We start from the raw sequence: 21,453 nt of genomic DNA, 5'->3' as shown, positions 1-21,453 counted from the left end.
TGATGGAGGAACGCAGCACCAAGGGAGGAGCCACTCGCCCCTTTGCCGCTAGGCTAAAAGCGCTCAGCTCCTACCCATTGTGAGTCCTCGCTCCAAGGGATTTGTGATGGGGCTGATCTGTGACCCCTCTACGCCCACAGTATGTAAATGAGTATACAAAAGAGAGGAATGATACAATTATTTTCCTACACACACTGATTTTTGTGAGTTGAAGTCAATGTGACATATACTTTAGTTGTAAATCAGACCTTTTCTGCATATGAATACAAAATTCACATTGTTTTTACAAAACTACCGCCTCTCTCTCCTGTGCATGTGTTTGCTGCCAAACACCCAGTGTCCTGATCCGTCTAGGCAGCATGGAGAGAAATATAGGGAGATGGACCTGTTGTCATTGTACTGAGCCACTTCCATATGTTGTCATGGCAGTGGTTGGGAGGGTAACCAGATCCCACCCTCTCCCTCCCAAATGCTGTTATTGTCCCTGTGCACAAAGGGTGGGGGGATGTGTAACACTAGATGGAGCAACACGCTGAGGTTCATGGACAACGCCCTTTCCCAGACTGTATCTCAGTGTATCAACTGACCATTTCTGCTCTTACAAGTGTTGTATTTCCCACCTGAGACACAAACTGGGGAAATGCCGGTTTCTTTGTGTGAATGGTGTAAGAGGAGTTTTCTGAACCGCTTCCAAATTCTGGATTCTGTTTGCTTTGGTATGAATCAGGTGAACACTGATTATCATTTATTGTGTTGCAGTATGGCTGCTTTTGTAAGCCGCAAGTTAATATTAGCTCTTGCAGGTTATCGATAGATAGATAGATACTTTATTGATCCCGGGGGAAATTTATATATATATATATATATTGAACATAGCACATAACAGGGCATAATATACTGTAGGTGTCGTATGTAGAGCCCAACCGATATGAATGTTTAGGGACCGATGCTAATACAAATTCCAATACCAATGTAAATTTAAATTCTGTATTTATAGAACTTGAATTAAGAATATACATATATCTTATGTAAAATGTAAACATTAATGCACATCTTTTCTGCATGGTTTATTCTGTAAAATACAGAATACAGAGGTCTTTTCATATCCGGGCATATTGACAAACGAATGTCGATATGTCTGTATTGGCCAAGCGTCATATCAGTCTGGCTCTAGTCTTATGTTGTGAGGCAAGGTTAGAGCTGAGCTTTGACTGTTTGTCAGTTATTCAAATGTTCAGTATCTGCTTAAAATTTGGGTTTGCCGAGGGTCAAAGAGACAGTACTCTCCGATTAGTCACCTATTAGTTTCTCCCCTGGTTTATTTACCATTTTGCTGTGTTTGCTTTAATGATAAACTGGAAGCCCCCCTTCCACAGCCTTCACAGTGCAGGGTTAATCAGTGTAACTACAGCCTCTCGTGGATAAGTAAGAGAAGTTGCACAGCTGGACTAAATGGTTTTCAGTTTTGCGTTGTGTCTTTTATTTTTTTTACTCTTTTCGTGCTTTTATGTTGATTTTTTTTTTGGCTCTGTGCAAGGAATGCACTTGAGAACGGAATAATGCATTTGATAGAAAGGGCGGCCTTCAAACCCACAAAGCTAAAGTAAAGTTACCTCTGCCTGATTGGCTGATGTATGTCTGCGTCTGACCATGTGCAGAAGGCAGTGATGTGGGGGTCGTTTTTTTAAAACTCTGAAAAGCTTTTAGTCTGACACTGAAAGGTCTTCTATTGACAAGAGTTTCCTGTGCTCATTAAAATGAGATGTGATCGTTTAATAGTTTAATTTGAACCATTTAAATCGTTGAATATTTCTCACCTGAACAATACTAGAGGTCGAAAAGTGTCAGTATATTCTAGCAGCCCATTAAAGAGTCAAATTTCAATGTACAACTGTTGCTGGATTACACTTTGTATTTTCTCTCTCTTTTGAATTATGTGGCCACATAAGTACAGTGTCAGCATTTGTCAGGACTCATTTCATGATGCGTTTTTCTGTGTTTTCAATTAGTCCGGCATCTGCAAATGCACGGGACCATTGCTTATTTTTTAAAACTCAGTACGACTCTGATGTTCCGGATTCAAACCATATGTTGGAGGGGCTTGAAACATCAGCAGCATCAACAACAGACACAGCTGGCCGGCAGTCTGTGATCTCATAACATGCCATGTTTGCCATATTTTCACTGCACCCATGAGCCCTGCCAAAGCCGTATTTCGCCTAACTAATTATTTGCCCTCGGCTGCCAAATCGGACGCTGACGAATAACCTTCAAAAGTGGTCAGCGTCATGTGTTTCTGAGAAAACAATGGGAGCTGGTGGGTTGCATATTGTGGTAAGTTAAAGGGCTCCGCGAGTTCAGTGCTGACGTCACAGAGCTGGTAAGCGTGTAAAAACGCCAGCTGAATGTTATTTAAGGATGCTGCGTCTGCGTGTTTCTGAGGGACATCTCTGTGACACTTGCATATAACGTTAGCATGAGAATTACAACTTTGCAGTGGCCATGGACAGTGAGTTACAGCCCAACTGCCCTCAGCACTGATCATTAACAGCTCTAACACACTGGGATATTAAAGTTTGTTTTACTGCCCCCATCAACAACTATGCAGGGGTATAGACATGTGTTATTGAATTCATATAATGTGAGTTATTAGGCCGTACATCTTGAGTGTCCGTGTATATTGCCACATCTGTCCTATGTGGTCCTAGAGGAAATAGAGTTGGGGAGGAGATCATATTGGTTATTAAGCAGCTGTGCCGTACCCTGACTACAGGAGATAGGAACAAATAAAGATGATTATTATTCTTATTATGATTATTATCACGACTGCTTGCCGGAGTGTCTCCATCCATCTGAACATGCTCATACTCCTGGTGCACATAGGCTTTGTTAAAAAAAGACCAGTAAATAACAAGCGCAGAGTTTTATCAGCCAATGAAAGTAATGAGATTAAGCCAGTAAAAAGAAAAAAACATAATTCCTTTGCCCACTCCAGTGAATCAGAGGCATGTGGTTGAGTGGAGAGAACAGGCTTAGATGAGGAGCGGTGTAAGTAATAAAAACCAGCCACAGACCCAAGTGATGCAGCCCCCATCATTCCTGTTGGCCTGTTCATGCGCTTTTAAAAAATAGGATCAATTCCAGTCTGGGGAATTGCTATTCGTATACCTGCAGGCCCGAGCAGAGGAGTTTTAAAGAAAATAGGACCCCACCTGGAACAATTTAATCTTCTAACTATTTTCAACAGAGAAGCAGTGCTGTATCATATGCCTGCTGGCCAGTTGTTGTCAATTTCACCCAACTTTTGGCCTTTCCCTGGTAATGAGAAAGCAGATAAATGTCCATCAAAACCGAAATTACATTTTCCTCGTGAGGTTAGTTGCACCTTTTTCCTGTTGGTTTGTAAGCTGTAACAAAAGAAAATCGCCTCAGCTCTGTAAGAAAGTCTTCCTGCCACTTCACAAACACAAAATCTCATTGTGGGATTAATTCTGAATGGTTTTCGGAATCAACTTGTCTCTACTTATGTATATATGAAGGGAGAAAGCGAGGCAAACAGGGCGGCACATCAGGAATTGGGTGATGGATTAGGGTGCAACAGTGTGGTTTGATGTTTAATCACTCCTTACGCGTAAAGCCGTTCGAAGGGGGATAGAAAGGCTTTTCAGTAAGCTTTAATGGCAGTGGGATGTCTTCCTGGTGAATCTTGCTTCTGTTGGCATAACACACTGTGAACCCACATTTTTTTGTTTGCCTGAGAGCTTCCAGTGAAGCAGAATGATGGGGCAGTACAGACCAAACACAAGCACCTTACTTCTCTCCCTCTCATCTGTTCGTCTCGCCCTTTCTCTGGGTTTGTGAGGGGGGACTCGGGTGAAGGCACCATGATCGCTTGCATTTTTGAAGCCTAAAAAGCCCACTTCACGAGTGTGTACATGCACTGTCAAGCCTGGCCTGAAAGCATTGTGTAATTGGGCAACAATTACTCTGGGTACAAAAAAAACACCACATCAGGCTGCTTTTGTGTAATTCAAAAGAAAGAAATGAAAACCAGCACGCCACTCACTGTAGAACTGAAAGGTCACGATAAAAACACTCCGGATTGTTTCCTTGAGACACACGCAGAGAGCCACACAACAGCACCAGAAGCTGTCTGCGGTGATTCACATGTTTGTGCCACCTACTTGTTTGTGCTACCGCTGTCAATGTTAGTGTGACCCTGACGAACATCGCTATCACTGCGAGGCGACAGCATATTCCCACGAGTCCTTGTGTTAAAAACCCAAGGTCTGGAAACATTTCCGCAGGTGGCCTTTCCAAGCGGAGACAGATTTGTACATGGGCTTGCTTGTGGTTTTGGTGTTGTGCTGCCGACAAACCGAGGACAGATGTGTTGGGAGTCAGTCTCACTACCCCCCCTTCCTCCTTCCTACCCCCATGATCCTCTATTCCCTCCCGCCCTCCTTCCCGTTCCCTTAATCTGGGACTCATTGTGTCTGTAATAAAGCACAGCTGCACAGATCCTTCTCTGAACCCACTCAGTTCAGCTGATTACATGGGAGTAAGAGGGCTCTCCCTCACTCAGAGTCCAGTCACACACACCACACTACCCGAAAGGCAACACTGCAGCCTCAACACAGACGATGCATGGGAGAGGAGACGCTTCCTTGTGCTGGTCTGATGCCAAGACTAATGGTTAACACTTGATGTTGAATTTATACTTCATTACTACTGACAGTGCAGGGACTGTAATATCTGTTTCTGTTTGTGACTGCATTTACAAAAATAGAGCTTATTCAGATTTAGAACAAATTTTGATTGTGCCGTTTCCATTCATATTCCTCTTTATAGGTTACAGAGCATAGTGTGATTATAGCAGCTTTCAGACATGCACTGAACTCTGGATAATCTCCTGATATCCTCCAGAGGGGCAGTATGTGAGAACACAAATGGCCGAGTCAGAGGCTCCAGGCATTCTCCGAAATTTCTCCTGCCAGCCCCCTAGTAAAGATTCTGGAGAATGTCCGAATGAGCCCATGTGAGAACAGAGCAGGAGATTCGCCAGAGGATTCACCACAAGCAAGTAGGCGCATTAATGGCATTTCAAACACACCACAGACGCAACACTGGGCAAAAAGAGCAAAAGGAATATATATCCCCTGAAAACTCCCAATAGAACATTATAATGCTATTGAGACCTATACATGTCGACATCATATGAATAATGAATACTCAAGTCTGAGAATGACCTTATTCAGGTGAAGATAGCCAAAAACAATCGTGTACAGTGTCTTATTCAGACTATTGGCTTTATCAGGCTAATATCAGAATATAGGTGTCCATGTAAACATAGTCACTGATGCACTGTGCATCCTTTATCTATACGAACTGTTCAAATCTCTATCGCAGACTTCAGATGTGCATACATATTTCTTAATCGACAGGAATTCTGGACTAGAGAACCTTTTTTTGAATTTTAAATAGTTTGTGTAGTTTTTAATGCTGCTCACACTGCATTATGTGAAGGCGAGACTCCAATGCAGTATGTCAATTTGTCAGGCTGGATTGTGTTAAATTGCTTCTGCTCAGAAATAAAAAAGAAGTCATGCATATGAAAGTGAGAAGCCCTAATAGAAAGATGTGTCTCTCCTACAAATTGATGCCGCATTGAGCGTCAGAGGCTGAACTTCTGCATTAAGTAAAAAAAAAAAAGAAAAGCAGTAGCAGGGATCAATAGCAGCTCTGAATTGTGCACGAGACGCCTGTATCACACAACATGTCAGCTTTCTGTCCAAATCAGATAAACAACTCAACTTCTCAAAGTCTGCATAATGACTGCATTAAAAAAAAAGCTTTTAAATGAATTTCTTTGTGTAGCACTGCACACAAATTTGTGCTATTAATTTGAAAAAATGATTCATTCAGCCCTAAGATATAGGAATTAATTGCTTTGCACAGATAGCTGTTACAGTTCCATCCATCCGTAGAAAAACCTGCGTCCTCCCCCTTTTTCTGTTCCACGCCGTTCATCCCTCTTGAGCTCAAACTGCGTGTGGGGGAGGGTCAAGCAGGTCAAAGTAGGTTAGCAGCGAGATGCATTCGTCATTTCTGTTGTGGCTCTATAGCTCCAGGAACCGACGCGGTACAAAGGGATAAGCTCGGTTGACACGTGAAGACAGCGTTTGTAAATTCATACAAATGCATGCTTTCCTCTGTGTTTGCTTTTCTTTGACTGGAGCAGCACATAACGAGCTGTCATGCGTCTGTGAAGCTGCGCATGTGTTAGATATGAAAGCTTGTGAGGAGAACATTAGGCTTGTCTTTAATCTTCCGTCTGTGTATTTTTCGTCTTTTTCTTGAAGCAGGAGCTAATTGTGTTTCAAGTGGAATTTGACACGTATTGATTCAAATGTGCAATGGCAAATGCACACACCCCGTGTATTGGCAGCTGCCCTAATCCTTTTCTTTGAAGAAGCTTTATTTTTCTTGCTGTCATTGTCTTCAAGATTTTCTTTTTTTTCTTCTCCCCAACCTTACAGAGGAGGCAGGTTTACACTTTACAGCCTTGGGTTCTTTCCCCTCTGTATGTTGGTTTGTTTTGCTCCTGTGAAGGGGTTTTAAAGCGAGATTTTCAAGGGTCTCGTTACATGTGGTTAGAGCAAGTGAGGAAAATTAAGACAACGGATGGTGGCTGTGACTGTAATGGTCTCCCCTCCACGATGACTCATTTACAGGAAAAGAAGCCTTGAAATTTTGTCATGGCCTCTTCATCATAAGAGTCTTTCCCCTTCTCCTCCTCCTCCTCCTCTTTTTAAATCATTTGCTGTGAAATATAATATACATTTCTTCTTCCACACCTCTGGGAGTATTTTAACTGATTACCACCTCTGCAGAATGTAGATATACAATTCACAGGGTGTTGGTGTAAGCAGCAGGGCAGAACATGCGCTATATTGTTTGTATATGTGCTAATGACTCGGTAAATCATTTTTTCTTTACTTGGAGAGAGATGCAGAAGCAGCCGCTGTCAGCCTCATCTTCCTTTGTCTGCTGCTTTGTTCCCCGACCAAAGAGGATTCACATGCCTTCTCCTTGTCTCTCCCCGTGCCCCGACTCCTGCAAAAGAAAAAGGCAGAGAAGCAGGAATTCTATTAGCTTTGTTCTCAAAAGCTCAGTGTGAACTTGTGACTGTGCCACACACGGCATAATGGCCCCCGGAACTGGTCCCCGATCCACATGCATTCCTCTACAGCTTTTATTTTGACATCTTATACTGTAGGTGAGTGCAGCACATTCCATGTCTTTTCTTCTTGCTGATGGGCTGTGTTGTATGAAATCCCCCCCCACATTTTTTAAAAATCTGGCTCAAATTGCTGCACTCTTGCAGTTGGATGAACAGTGTACATGTGTGAGCATGTGTCTCTGTGTCTGCGTGTGCGAATCCGTGTGTGTGTGTGTGTGTGTGTGTGTGTGTGTGTGTGTGTGTGTGTGTGTGTGTGTGTGTGTTTTTAAAAAAAGGGGGTGGGGGTAAAATGAATAGGAACGACATGTTTGTGTGTGTGGTTAGGTTTGTAATTGGATGCAGTGGAGTGTATCAATCTTGACCTGAGCCAGTCATTTGCATGGATTTGACTGACAACAGAGCGACTGTATGTAAAGCAGGCACAGGAAGTATTCAAAATGGAGGTTGCACAAATGATGCATTTTTTAAATTTGATGTCAGGTTCTTGTTAATTGGAACTGAATTATTAGGAATTATTAAGAAAATGGCTGAATTTCAAATCGCATGAAGGCTCAGTAACTGCAGCCATGGTCTGTCTGCTGGCGAGTTAATATTGACAGATTAGACCTCACTTCAGGGCTGAGTGTAGTGGGTGTTTTCTGTAGATATAATGAAGTAATCAAACTTGAAGTACTTGTAAGAATCATACACATTTTCAAGTCCACCTTAACAAGGGCAACAAAGAAGGAGGACGAATGTATCTACTACAGACTAAAGACGCACAGAGGTGGAATTAACAAAAACAAATTGACCCCAGTTGTGTGTGTGTGTGTGGTCTGTACAGTGCAGTACATTATTATTCCTATTACATAGAATAATATTTTTTCCAATATACAGGATATTGTTTTTTTTTAACACCCACTACCATGACGACCCTTCACTTGTGAATATGACTGACTGAACAGCTAGTGGGAGTCGTGCATGTAAATTGGAACATTCCTCATATTCACTATGCAAACCTGTCACCTTTCGGCAAAAACTCATTTGAATTCAAAATAGGTCATTTAAGTGTTTCATGTAGATCCAGTGAGTTTTTTTTTTTTTAAAGGGAACGTGGGGGGGGGTTTAAATGTACTGAGGCGATCCAGATGGCGAGACTGTAGGATTAGTATGTGCTGTCTAGCTATGCAGATATGGAGAGAAGGCGCCTCCCACCACTGTCGCACATACTTTTCAACAGTGGCTGGATCTACCTCCCCTCAGCATCAAATGAACCCCATGTCTGACAGTGACTCAAGAGGTTAGACTGTTTCTCAGAATTTAATCACATCCTAATTTACAACTCTGCTAATTTTATCAAATTGATAACGTACAACTCGCTTCCTCGGTGGTCAATCTTCTGGGAAATGCCTTTGTCTACTTGAACATTAATTGGCACAACCTTTCTCCGGTGCGAATCAAGGTTTTAATGAACTGTGTGGTTTGTGTGGTCGTCTCCCACGAAAGGTCCTGTCTGTCTTTTAACCTGGTACATATCCCATGTGGAATTTGACATTTGCGAAGATGAAATTTATTTCGGACTCATTAAACATGACAACAAAACATCAAGTTCTTATTTATTGATTAAATTTGACCGTGTATATCAAAAACAAAGCCATATTACTTTGTTGTTTTTTTTTAAACTATTGTTTTATTTTCGTATCAACAGGAACAGGAAAGTACCGAAAGTACTTAAAATGCTTGTGTTTTATTATCCATATTGTATTTACCACTAGTAGTTAAGACTGATGCTATATTGTTTTCTTCATCAAAAGGCTCATGTGACAAGGAGTGTAACGACTGTTTCCAAAAAGTCTTAGTTTGCTGTCTGCAAACTTGTGGCGTTTCCAGAATTTTCAGTCTTAGGGGTAGTGTGGACGTCAGGCATAAACGTAGCTAAAAAGGCATGTTTTAGATAAAATCATATTAGTGTGAATTTGATCTTAAACACAAATCCGTTTTTTTTCTTAAAATCCTAGCCCTGTTTTTCTCCTTTTAAAAAAATGATACCCCATCTGTTGATGCTCATCCTAATAGGGATACACCACCTAATACTTTAGTATAAACAATATTCAGCTGCTATTTGCTTGAAAACTGACTGAAAGATAAGAAGTTTTCTAAAAGTAGGAACAATATTGGTGAAACGTCTCAGATCTGAAAGGGTAATTCATTTCTCCGCCGTCAATTTGTATGTCAAAATGCAGCTGAATACACAGCTTCTGTTTGTTTCTCTTTCCGCTGCGTGAAAGGACAAATATGAGTCGTCCGGATTTGATTGACACAATATTTTTTTCCACCCTTTCCTAAAACAAACTGGTTTTTGGTGCATTTCTGTCTGGCACCAGCCACGTTCAACCACAGGGACACAAGTAGTGTGTTTTCCGCCCTGATAACAACTCTCCTCTCTTTCTCAGTGAGTATCTCGTTGCACACCGACCTTAAGTGATTGTTGATATAATTTCCATAAACATGCAATTCTGGCTCAGCAAAATGGGGGAGTTGCAGTGCCAGTGCTGACACATAGCATCTAAAAGGCTCTTTCTTTAAAAGTATTGTCTCGGCCAGCGCTGAGACGTTGGCATCGGCTGGCAGTGTTTGACGGATAATGTTTACTACAGACGGAGACAGCAGGGCTGCGGAGCACAGCCTAAGTATGCATGACTTAAACACTTTTAGTTTTGCACTTGGTGAAAGCAGAAAGAGACATTGACATAATTGCACAAGTCACCTATTCTGTTATTCCACCAAATGCCCCCGTCTCTGTGGAACAATGGCTCGCACAGTCCTGGCTAGAGGGACGTGTTTGTGCTTTTATGCTGGTGTGATTTAAAAAATAATCTTATAGCAGCCAGTGAACATTCCAGCAGAGGTTACTTCATCATCTCTGGTCAGTGCCTCCTTCTCTGTCTCTTTGATTTTCCGATGGTATTTCGACAGAAATGATCAAGGGGATGAACTAAACAGCTTTGACTCTGTGCTTTTGAGATCAAACGAAGCTAATAATGTCACATTACAGGTTTCACTGAGGCAGTTTTACTGCCCGGCCCCTCGTGATCAGCCTCTTCACAAAATATCAGCCCGGCTCAGAACCACAGGCTTGCGGGGCTCGCAGTTATCAGCTGATGTTGCCAATGGCTGCTTCGCTTTTATGCTTGTCTTGTCTCCAACCCAAAAAAACATTCTTCAGAAAATAATCCTCCAAACCATCAGCTCTTTCATCTAAATCAATCCAGTTGTTCTCTGTATGTATAAATAGGCCCGTGTTTGATTTGGTGTTTATTAGCACTATAGGAATGCATGAAAGTGATGGAATGGATGTTTTTTTGTTTTTTTTACTTTAAAAGGCTCTTTTATTCAAGTAGTGTATTTGTAGAGGCATAATAATCGAAAGCAATCAATATATGAACTATATTTACTTCACCACAGAGATTAGTTAACTTAATGTCCAGCTGAAAGTGCCTGAGGCGCAGTAGCACCGGCCCAGCAGAGGCCTGCACAGTGCAGTGGAGCATTTCCTAAAATGTACATGTATGTAACTGTGGTGCATTACCACCAAAGACCTAGCAATGCAGAAACAATAAAAAGTGATGCATGTAGCCATCCTAAATGGCTTATTATTCACAATCCTATTTTCTAAAAGGCATCTCAAGTGTCTCAGCCTGCCTCTGTCCTCCAACCTTGCCCGGATCACTTTATTTCACTCACATACCTGCTTTTGTTCTCCATCTCCACTCACTACCCCCCCATTAATCATTAAAGCCTTTGTAGAGTGGACAAAACGACCAGAGCCAGTAATTTTAAGGTGAATTAGGGTATAGAGGGCAATTAACATGCTGTGACCTTTTATGAGAGGACACAATGAGGTCAGAGAACATCTTTTATGGACACGAAGTTCAGCTCCTCATTTCATATAACTCAGATTTAGATCTGAGATGCTCTGCCAGCTGGGCGTTGTAGACTGTAGTCCTTAAGATTTAGAGACAGGAGGTTGTGTTGGTGTGCAAGGTCACATTTACCCAACACTTAGCCCCACCATATAATTGTAATTCTGAGTTTTCTTCTTCAAAAAGTATCCATTATTGTCCTTTCTGAAGGAGAGGGGGCAGTGAAACACTTCCTGGCATTTTATTTTCTTGAATCTATAAATCTCTCAGCATTTATGATTTTTTTTTTCCTGTTTGATTTAGCAGCATATTAATGTGATGCCTTCCATAATGAGCTTCACCTAAGAGCATTTGCAGGGGTCACGGAGCTTTTGCCGAAAGACATCATAAAGAGCATGGGTGTTTGACATCTTGGTAATGTGGTCAGTTTAATACCCCACCAAAGCCTCCGTATCAAGCTGCTCGTCTCAATAACTCACAAAATCCCAGTAGCTATGCGCTGATAACTGCAGCAGGATGTAGCTTAGCCTTATCAGCTCTTGGCTCCAGTGACACAGTAATCCACACAATGCTCGGCTGTCATTGTACTGGTAAACACTGAATCATTTCATTTGCCCAACAAAGGTGCAAGAATAATTGTGATGTCCCCATGTGCCCCCCCCCCCCCTTAACCCATCGAGATTGCTAATTTACAAAGGCCAACAATTACTTATTCAAAACGTACCAACTGCCATGATGCATTTTTTGGTTTAGCCACTGGAATAGAATGCTCCAACTGATTGTCACTTCATGTAAATCACTGCTGTTGCTTGCGTTTGGCTAGCGTGTTTTACTGACAACCCAGCAGGTATCTACTAGGTATGAAGTTGATTTGTACGTACAGGACAACTGTTGGAGACAGTAATGGTGGTTTCTTTGAGGCAGATCATTGCTGAGACACGACATAGAAGAAGCCTTGTACTTAAGAGCAACAGAGAGATGCTTAGGCACTCTGAAGGAAATGGAGGTGACTCTAGTTCTGCTTTCAGACATGCACTGAACTCCCGACTTTCTCCTGAGTCAGTCACATTCTCCCTTAGTAAAATGTCCGGCGAATGTCTGAGCCCATGTGAGAAATCAGCAGAAGCTAAAAGAATCCAAATAATTCGGGATTAAAAAAAGGTGCCATAAACCAAGAAGAAGCAGAAGAAGATGGAAAGACAACGAGATTCACGAGCTGTTAGTGATAAGAACCGATGCCAGTGTCAATGTGCTGTGAACAAAAACATGTAATTTCTATAGCAGAATTTGTAGATTGTGTCCCACCTCCTGCATGATCCACACAGGCACCACCCGTCACCTGAAAGCTCCAGATATTTTCCTGTTGTTTTGAATGTGTCTGACTTGGACAATCTCTGCTGCTTTCATCATATGTGAAAGGCAAACACCATAAAATGTCCGAATGCAATTGTCCGGACGTTTTTTGGAATTCATGTCCGACAATGAATTTGGTCTGGAGGGAAGTCTGCTCATCTTGCAATTGTACTGCGAATACAATGTTGTCAAAGGGGGTTGCAGTGTCCTGGCACAGCAAATGACCATGTGCAAATATGATATAAATACAAGTATTAAAAGAAAAGAAAGAACATGTCAAAATAAAAGAAAATTGTTTCCCTCTCCTAAGGACCAGTTGGTTAGATAAAGGAAGCTTAAACGTCTGTGTTTGAGATTGAGTAAGCTCATATGGTTCCAGCCGCTTAGACATCCACAGTGCTTGTGTTTCTCAGTGTGGACACCAATGTGAGGGCTTGTGATAAGGGAAGGTAGCACCAATATGTTTTTTGATGGACTGTTTATAATTCTATAATTGAAGCAGCAGCTTCTGAAAGCTCCAACAATATGCATAAACCGCACAAACCCGAGTGGTAAGGGAACGGTCACTGCAATCAAGCCAGGAAAATGAGCCAGCTGCCTGTTAAATGTGTTTATGCACTGATGCAATTCCTCTTTAGTTTTTCTTAATTTCTAGAGACACTGAACCGAGTACAGACACTGCATGTTTTTTTCATGCAAATCCCTTACATATTTTAGGAGCAGCTATAAATGCATGGAATGCTTTTCGCGTTTGAAGTGCAGTGCATTAGTAAAACGCCTTCAAGGGCTTAGTCTGGCAAAAGGCACGCTTTCTCTGAAGAATACCCTATTTTCTAAAAACAGAAATACACCTTAGTCTCTGCATCGCAGCTACTGTGAATTAATGGATATTTAGAAATGTCTTGGTTCAGACGAGTAGTGAAACATAGTATCTCCGCACATGATTTCCCTGTTACAGTGATGGTTGTTTTTTATTAAAAGGGATTGATGATGTTTTCACAATAACCCAGATTTATTGACATAATTCTTGAAACAGTTATGCAGGTTTAGATCATCAGTTTACATTTAGGTATTTGTAATAAAAGACAAAATAATTCATAGATTTTGTTAGATCATAGAGCACCAAAACAACAATTTACATAGAATAATATCCTTTCATTTTTAATATCTGCATGCAAATGACTATAATTGTGAAGAATGCAATGTAATAAGTCGCACAACGGCATTTGTTTACTTGCCAGTCTTGAAGCTGTAGAATATGCATTCATATTTATAGCATCGTAGGAAAAAATAACAAAAAATGGATGCACAATTACACATAGCAAGCAGTCATCTTATTTTGAAAACATTTGTGTTTTGTGCTTTTAGCAGTTTGTGCAATAATTGGGCAATTATAGTAGTATGCTGAGGAGGATATTTTTGTTGTTGGACACAAAGTTTGTTCGCTGTTAGAGGATCCTGACTTAATTTAATACGTTATCTAAAGTTTAGGATGAGATGAGAAATACATGTCACAGAAGTTCGAATCGTGGTAGCGGAGTGCGAACTCCACCGAGGCTTAACAGGATCTTCACAGTCGTGGTGCTGGCATGGATGTCTCACACAGCACATTCAGTTGGAGCCTTGCATTGTTTCATCGCCAGTGCAGGCCACTGTACAAAACCTGGTCACATTCATTTGTGAATAATGTGTTTTGTCAGGGGTGTTGTAGCATTTCCCGGCGTTGGGTGTGGGGAGAATTGCCACTGGGGTATTTGCCTGGGTCTGCATTTATTTGTAGCTACTGATGAAACACCTACGCTAAGTATTTCTCAACTGCCAGTGACCTCACTTCTCAGGAGTGAATGATAGTGATATTGGGATGATCTCACATGAGGGGTTTCAGTCTTGTCACATTTACAGTACATTAGAGGGACTTTCTGCCAGCTCACTATTTTGGCAGGCAGGCGGAAAGGCTAAGATTGTGGAACATTTTCTTTTCACCTGCGAAGTCACCGAGTCCACATTTCATTTCCAAATTAAATGTATCTCTCTCTGCCTCTGCCTATCTCGCTCTCTAACTATTTGTGTCTGTCTGAGTTAGAGTTATCACGTGATGAAGCAGACAATAGCGAGGCACTCTGGCACTACGGAGAGGTTAGCTTGGGTTTTTGTGTGTCTTGTCAGCGAGGGAGGGGGGTATCTAAGCCGTGAATGGGATCATTGAGTCGTACGTAATTTTGGGCCCCGGTGCAGGGCATTAGTTGGACAGGCCGTTCTGCTGACAGGCTTGTTTCCCCCCCCCCCTCTCTCCCTTCCCTTCTTTTTTTAACCCCAACCCCCAATTCCCAATTGCTGCATCGGCATTTCTGCTCTTACCAAAGGCCTTTATCGTTGAGCCCATGACGACATGTCTGATAGGGCGTGGCAGCCAAGATTTATTTTAGCCCTGTACCGTGGGGATCCCATACATCTAGATAAGTTGCAGCAGCTACATTTTTTAAGCTAAGCCATGCTACACATTTCTGTGTTTTTGTAAGCCACCAGAATCCATCTTATTAATGAATAGACACATCCTGGACATTCCCATTCATTATCATTGGGAATGGTGGTGCCTGCTGGGAGTTTTTCTTGTGATTGCTGTGGGGGCTGCCTGTTGAAGGGCCTCTCAGAGGTGCCCTGATGGCTACATTTCCGGCAGTGTTAAAGAGCTGGTGCTCCGTGCAAAAAGGGGCTTGGTCTAAAATAGCTCACATGGGAATGGTGCTGTCAAGTGGAATGCTCACGAAAAGTAAAGTCAAAAAGTGCACGTAGGACAGAAAATGGAAACATATGCGCTGCAGCTTTGAGGGAAAGAAAGGAAATATGTGTGATAATTACTGTTTCTAGTTGCTAATTATTGACAAAATATTCACAACAAAGCCTATTGGACAGTTCATTTTAATAGCACTATCCAGACTCATACCCAGACATACCGGCAACATGTTTTTAAAATGCAACTAATTTAGATAATAAATATAAATAATTATTCACAATTTCCTCGAGCCAAACATGATGTCTATTTTGTGAATATGAGTGGAGTTGAAACATTTAGTACATTGCTGATAATAGATTAATGATAATAATTAAAGTAAATGACATTTTTATGGAGTATGGACTGTCAGGTGGACAAAACATGTAATTCTTACAATTCGAAGACATAACTTTTTGGTTTAAGGAAATTGTGAATAATTGTATATTCCAAACAACAATTTCTGGTTATCCAAATTAGTTGGAATCCTTCAAATATTTGGCAATCTTAATTAAAAAAATCTGTATTTATTACAATACTTTCAATTGAGCAATCTACTAATTGTGACTAATTATATTCACTAAATAAATACTAAAGAAATTGTACTGTGTACTATTCTTAATCCAAGTGCCTCAGTTAAAATAGTGAGCAAGACTTTCTCCAGCAGCAACATTGTGAAGCTTCTTAAATCTATGGACTTTTCTTGTGCTGAAGTGTGAGTTATTTTGACAGTCGCCCCCACTCTGTATTCTACCTCTGTCTGACTATCCGCTGACTTGGCCTGGCTGGGTTGATTGCTTGAAGGCTTTGACTTTACAGGTGGCTGACTTTAAGGCAAACCCCTCAGAGAGAGAAGGTCATCTACCTGGTGTCAGCGTTTCCAGGTTCAAAGAGGGAAAAAAAGGCTAATTGGTCACCAATAATTGAACCAGGGCACCGGGGAAGGAGATGCTCTGTATCAAGTGTATTCTGCTGTAGAAGAAAGAGCGTGTCATCTTCTGTCTTCATTATTGGAAGTGCTGCCTCGGCTGCACCGCTATTTCACCTTGTGTGCCGTTGAGCAATATTTAGATGAATGGCAATTCTTCAGGATAAGAAAAAGTCCAGTGTGCGGAGCTGCTTTCTTGTTTTTTCAGAGTTTAAAACTGTGATGGAATGCAGCTCATGGTCCTTGCAGCAGATTTGTTCTCTGTGTTTGGGTTTTGATAAAGTGGAGTAAGATTGTGTTTTCATTCGTCGGGATGAATAGATTGAGAAAACACTTCATGTCGATTTCCAAACTTTCTCTACAACCAGACTTTTGATTCACAGCCTCAACGCCTTCTTTTTCTCTTACTCACATTCAAAGACATCTTAGTTTGTAATGGGTAATTTTGTTGTATTTTCCACTCCCCACCATATTCACTTTTAAATTGGAAATGTTTTTTTTAAAGGAAGTTTTGCCTTCCATTTCTTGATGTTGCCTGGTGTTCAGCCATTGTCCCTTTAGTTGGCCACATAAAATAGAGGTATGTTTTTGTCAGTGCTGGTGGAACGGAGGGTCTGAAAACATGCACCCTGCCTGCAGTAACAAGCGGCAAAGAAAATTGTTAAATTCACCCCCTGTCATCACTGAGAGATTTATTAGTGGCAGGGTGTGGTGCACTTTGGCAGAATTTATTGCAAGTGTTTGGGTGATAATATTAAATAGGCCTGGGAGTAAATGTATGACTTCCTTCAGGCCACAAGCTGGTCGGCTGCATCCTTTCCCCAAGCCCAGAGGAACTCGATGCACTCAGTGCAGATGATACTCTGAAGACATCAGTGAGTCCCCAAGGTAGCAGCACAAAGGAAGATTAGGCACCCTCCTTCAAGGCTTTTGTTAAGTAATTCCACATCTGCTTTAATAATTCAAAGCAGCACCAGCAGAGACCCCCACACAAACAATATATGGTAACGTTGTGATCTCTTTGGCCGGGAGGTATTTTTATCTTTGCCTGTATGCCGTTTTGTGTGCTATAAACATAAGGTGGGCCTGCCAGGGAAACACATCCATCAACACAAAAGGATCACACTATAAAGCTCTTAGTGTATGTGTGTGTGTGTATGTGTACATGTAGGTGCTATGTAGGTTGCGCTGTACTGTCACTCACTTGTAACATGAAGCGGTGTTGTACCACTGCCACTGAAGCACCTGTGGGACCCGAGCCCCCATGAGCCACCTGTCTACAGTATCTGTATGTGCGCTGCGAGTTTTCTGTGTGTTTTCTGTGTGAACACGCTGATGAAATGAACAACTCATGCACCGACTTCTGTCTCTCGAGTATCGGCAGTCATCCGTGGTAGGCATCCCTGTGCATCATTGGGGACAAAGCTAGCATGCGGCGGCCTGTTCTCAAAATAAAATGAGACTTGCCGAGTGGAATTGAACATTTTCATACACACTGAATACATTTTCTCAAAACCCAAACACACAGTGAGGCATTTAGACAGTCTAATGTACATATCAGGTTTTAAATGTATTGTTTTTGGATTCTTCTTAATAGCCCTTAAGGTGAACACTTTCCTCTTTTTTTTTTTAGTTTTCTCTCCCTCCAACTCTCTCCTCTGCTGCACCTGTTTTGAGCAATACCTTTGGGGCACAGCTTGAAGTGAATAATGCATGAGTGAGAGGGAGAATCAGAAAACCTTTGTGGACCTTCTGTCTGTCTGGCTGTCTGTCTTCCACCCCTTTGTCTCTGTATCAGTTTTTTTTTTTCCTCTAGTTTTTCCTCCTACTGTTAGGGTGATTTTTAAGTTCAACCCATTTGTCTCTGTCTCTTGCAGTGAGGTTTCTTGACTGTGGCCGAAGTGGTCTGGTGCGCTTTGAATGCAGTAACCCCTCCGACTTCCGGATAGAGGCTGACGGAGTCGTTTATGCTGCCAGGAGTCTTCAGCCCTCTACGCTCCCTGCATCGCCGCTGCTGATCAAGGCCAGCGACTCCACCACGCAGGAGCAATGGGTGACCCAAGTCAGGCTGACACCCACCGCTGCATCCAGCCAGCAGGTGACTACTTCTCAACCATTTTTTTTTTACAACACTTCTGATTTGTTTTGTTGATTGTGTGACTGATGTAGAAAAGCGGAACGATCAATTCTGCCCTCGTATCAAATAACTTACGGTTATTAGGCACACCGCACATTCACAGATGACTAGTTCCCTAAATTGTAGCAGGTGTTCCGAGAGACTGGATGGATGCTTGCTAATTAAAACTTAATGTGTCAATTTACAAGGAGCACAAACATATACTCAACACGGTCAGTGGGTAGCAAGAGCAGATGCAAAATAGCTTCCCATAAAGTTGATTTCCGCAAGCATGCCTCGTGATTGTGGGGGTTATTGCCTTGTCATCCAGAAGGGGACGCACCTCTTTCACCGCTTTGACAGGAAGCATCTGTCTGTGCCGTCGAGTGCCGCTCTAACCGTTCCAGTGGACGTGTTGTGCATTCATCTGCAATTAGTTAGAGTGACCATGTGCTCATATGTCAACATTGTGGTTGGCCAAGGATCAGAGGAAGTGCACGCAGACACAAAAAAAAACAGCTCTACACATGTTTCAGCCGTCTGCCTTGTAGACAGGAAATGAAAAGAAGCCCTAGAAGGCTGAGTTATTGCAGAGGTTTTAACCTCAGTGCCAGTAGCTTATGTGCTACTGTTCAATTAGATAATATCTGTTGCTTTAAACTTACAGGATACTGCACCGTGGCACTGCACACACATGCTAGTCTCAGTGTGCCGACTCACTATGTAGGGCCATAAGTGAGTCTGTGTGCATGTGTTAATAATCATTGCTTCGAGATCTTAAATCACAAGCCGTCTGGTGTCTTAATGAACACCCCCAAATGCAGTAATCATGTTTGTTTTACAAAGACCAATGTGCTTTTTGTCCTAATCCCTGTAATACACTTAAAGGAATGGTCACAAGTGGCCATTTTCGGAGTGTGTGTGTATTGCAGCAGATAATCTCAGGGAAGGCAGCCATCGTATTTTATGTGGGTGCAGATTAAAAGTTAATACCGACAGCTATGTGCAGTTACTGTCAGTGCTGCAGGCGCAGTGATCTGCTGGGCCGAAATTAAACCTGTAGCAGGTAATGATTTCACGGCTTTTCAAAACGCCATTGTTTGCAGCTGACAGTCATTTACTACAGGGACCACTGCAGGTATGTGATTTTAATGATACCATTAGTCACTGGTGCCGGTTGGTCAAACGCAAATACGCACCTTCCCCAAACATTAACAGAGGTAAACATCGATTCTACACATGTATACAAATGATCAACTGCATCATCAATAGCTCTGATATGTGTCAGTTGAGAGGTGTTGAATTTACCCTGATTGCTATCTAATGAAATCAGGGATTGACTTTCCCGTATCCCGTACATTTATGAGGTCATGATTGGTTATCTTCCCCCCAGTACAATTATTGTCATGAATCACCACGCATCTCTTAATCACATCAGCGATTAAATATTTTTTTATTAGTGCCATGAATGCTGCAGCCTTGGGGAAACATTTTAATCAATGACAGCCAAACAATATCCCCATTAACATGACAGTGTCCTCGGCCTCCATTTCCACCTCTATTGGAACCTCGGCTCCACTAAAGTCCACGAGCGAAAAATGTCTTCTGAATCGGAAAGTGAGAATTTTTCTAAAAAAGGCAAACACACACACACACACATGCATATACTTTCCCCACACTCACAAACGCTCGGGCCATCACTCAGCCGAACACCCTCCCGGACTCTGAAGTAGACTCCCAGTCAGAAGATGGAGGGTGCTCGGCGAGTGTGGATGGGCACAGACCTCCAGTGCACCGGAGATAGATGTGTGTTGGGGCTGAACAAACCCGCCGTGCCATTCATCATTCCAGATGCAGGTTGCAAATAATTACTGCACTCACTCGCGCCCATTTTAATAGGGTAATAGATATTTCTGAAGCATGCCCCTGTGCTATCTGTCCGCTTGCCTCTCTGCATTTCCAATGTGTGAAAGCAGCATAATCGGATTTCAAACATGATTAGTGGAAGCTACGCGACAGCTCCCCAGATGTTAGAGGAGCGGGAATTTGGGATATGGGTCACAATATAAGGTGGCAAAGTGGTAATTAATTTCTGTGTTTGCATAGGGCAGTTTGTAATGGTTTGTCAGCCTTGACTTCATCCGAACCAATCTACATTCAGATAATTACAGGCAACAGTAAGGAAGATGCATCAAGAGATGTGACAGTTAAATATTAATCCCAGCGATCAGTCGTTGGCATTGCCATATTTCACATATTGTTGTTCTGTTTTCTTTCCTTCCTTGTTTTGTTCAAGGTTATTTAAACTTTCTCTGGCACCATTTCAGTCTTCCCAGTCTCTGGAGCAGCATAGGCAATTTGAGCCATCTGTGTGTTTAGTGTCTGGCTTGCAGGTACCATCCTCCTTTGTTTCAAATCTCATTCATTACAGCCGAGGGAGGATGGCAGATCCATTATGTAAGCTGGTCTGTCTGTGTGGGTGCATTATATCAGCACATAAGAAGAGGCCTGACATTTAAAATAAAACCGGCACTAGTGTTGTGCGGCTGCTGTAGTAGCCACACCAGAGTGTTTCAAGGCATATCATCACATATTTTACTGTTGATTTTTTTTAAAGCCACAAATCCTCACAGTGGCAATACTAACACGCTGATGTTTAGCATCTTAGTTTAGCACTTCACATTGGCGGATGTAGACTTTTTCTAAAACAGGGGCCATAAAGGGGCCCCGATTTACACAGAGGGGACAATAATATGTCCAACATCCATGCACAATTCCTGATAAGTGCACATTTAAGTCTTTCCTTGTTTACGTTTAGCCCTGTAGCTATGAGAAAAGCCACGGATCATTAAAGCTATTTAGAAAAATGTTCTCTGCTCAAACACATTGTGTACTTCAGGGGCCAATCAGATTTCAGCTGGGACCAGTGCCACCTGGTTACGCCCCTGGCACATCAACATGCTACTATTTACTACCTGCCACTGAACCTAATGACGATCGATCCAAAAGTTGTTAAAAGTTTTTAATCGGCTGTTGGACAGACCAACCTTGCCACCCAGAGAGCTGTGCCGCCAGCGTGGCTAAAAATACACGTACTCGTATTTTACAGCGTAGATGTGATCACTGCCCGCCTCTCAAACT

General features: G+C 42.1%; 1 protein-coding gene across 1 annotated transcript in view; it reads left to right on the top strand.

The window, feature by feature from the left end:
* Positions 1 to 21,453, top strand: part of cdh2 (cadherin 2, type 1, N-cadherin (neuronal)) — a 62,754-nt gene that overhangs the window by 19,958 nt on the left and 21,343 nt on the right. The window contains exon 3 of the mRNA XM_035169968.2: positions 18,074 to 18,294. Within this exon, the coding sequence (XP_035025859.1) occupies positions 18,074 to 18,294 (221 nt within the window). The remainder of the gene's footprint in view (positions 1 to 18,073; positions 18,295 to 21,453) is intronic.

Source organism: Hippoglossus stenolepis, chromosome 11, assembly GCF_022539355.2.
Source record: "Hippoglossus stenolepis isolate QCI-W04-F060 chromosome 11, HSTE1.2, whole genome shotgun sequence".
Taxonomy (NCBI): domain Eukaryota; kingdom Metazoa; phylum Chordata; class Actinopteri; order Pleuronectiformes; family Pleuronectidae; genus Hippoglossus; species Hippoglossus stenolepis.
Note: the sequence above shows the minus strand (reverse complement) of the source record. Positions and strands in the feature narration are given on the sequence as shown.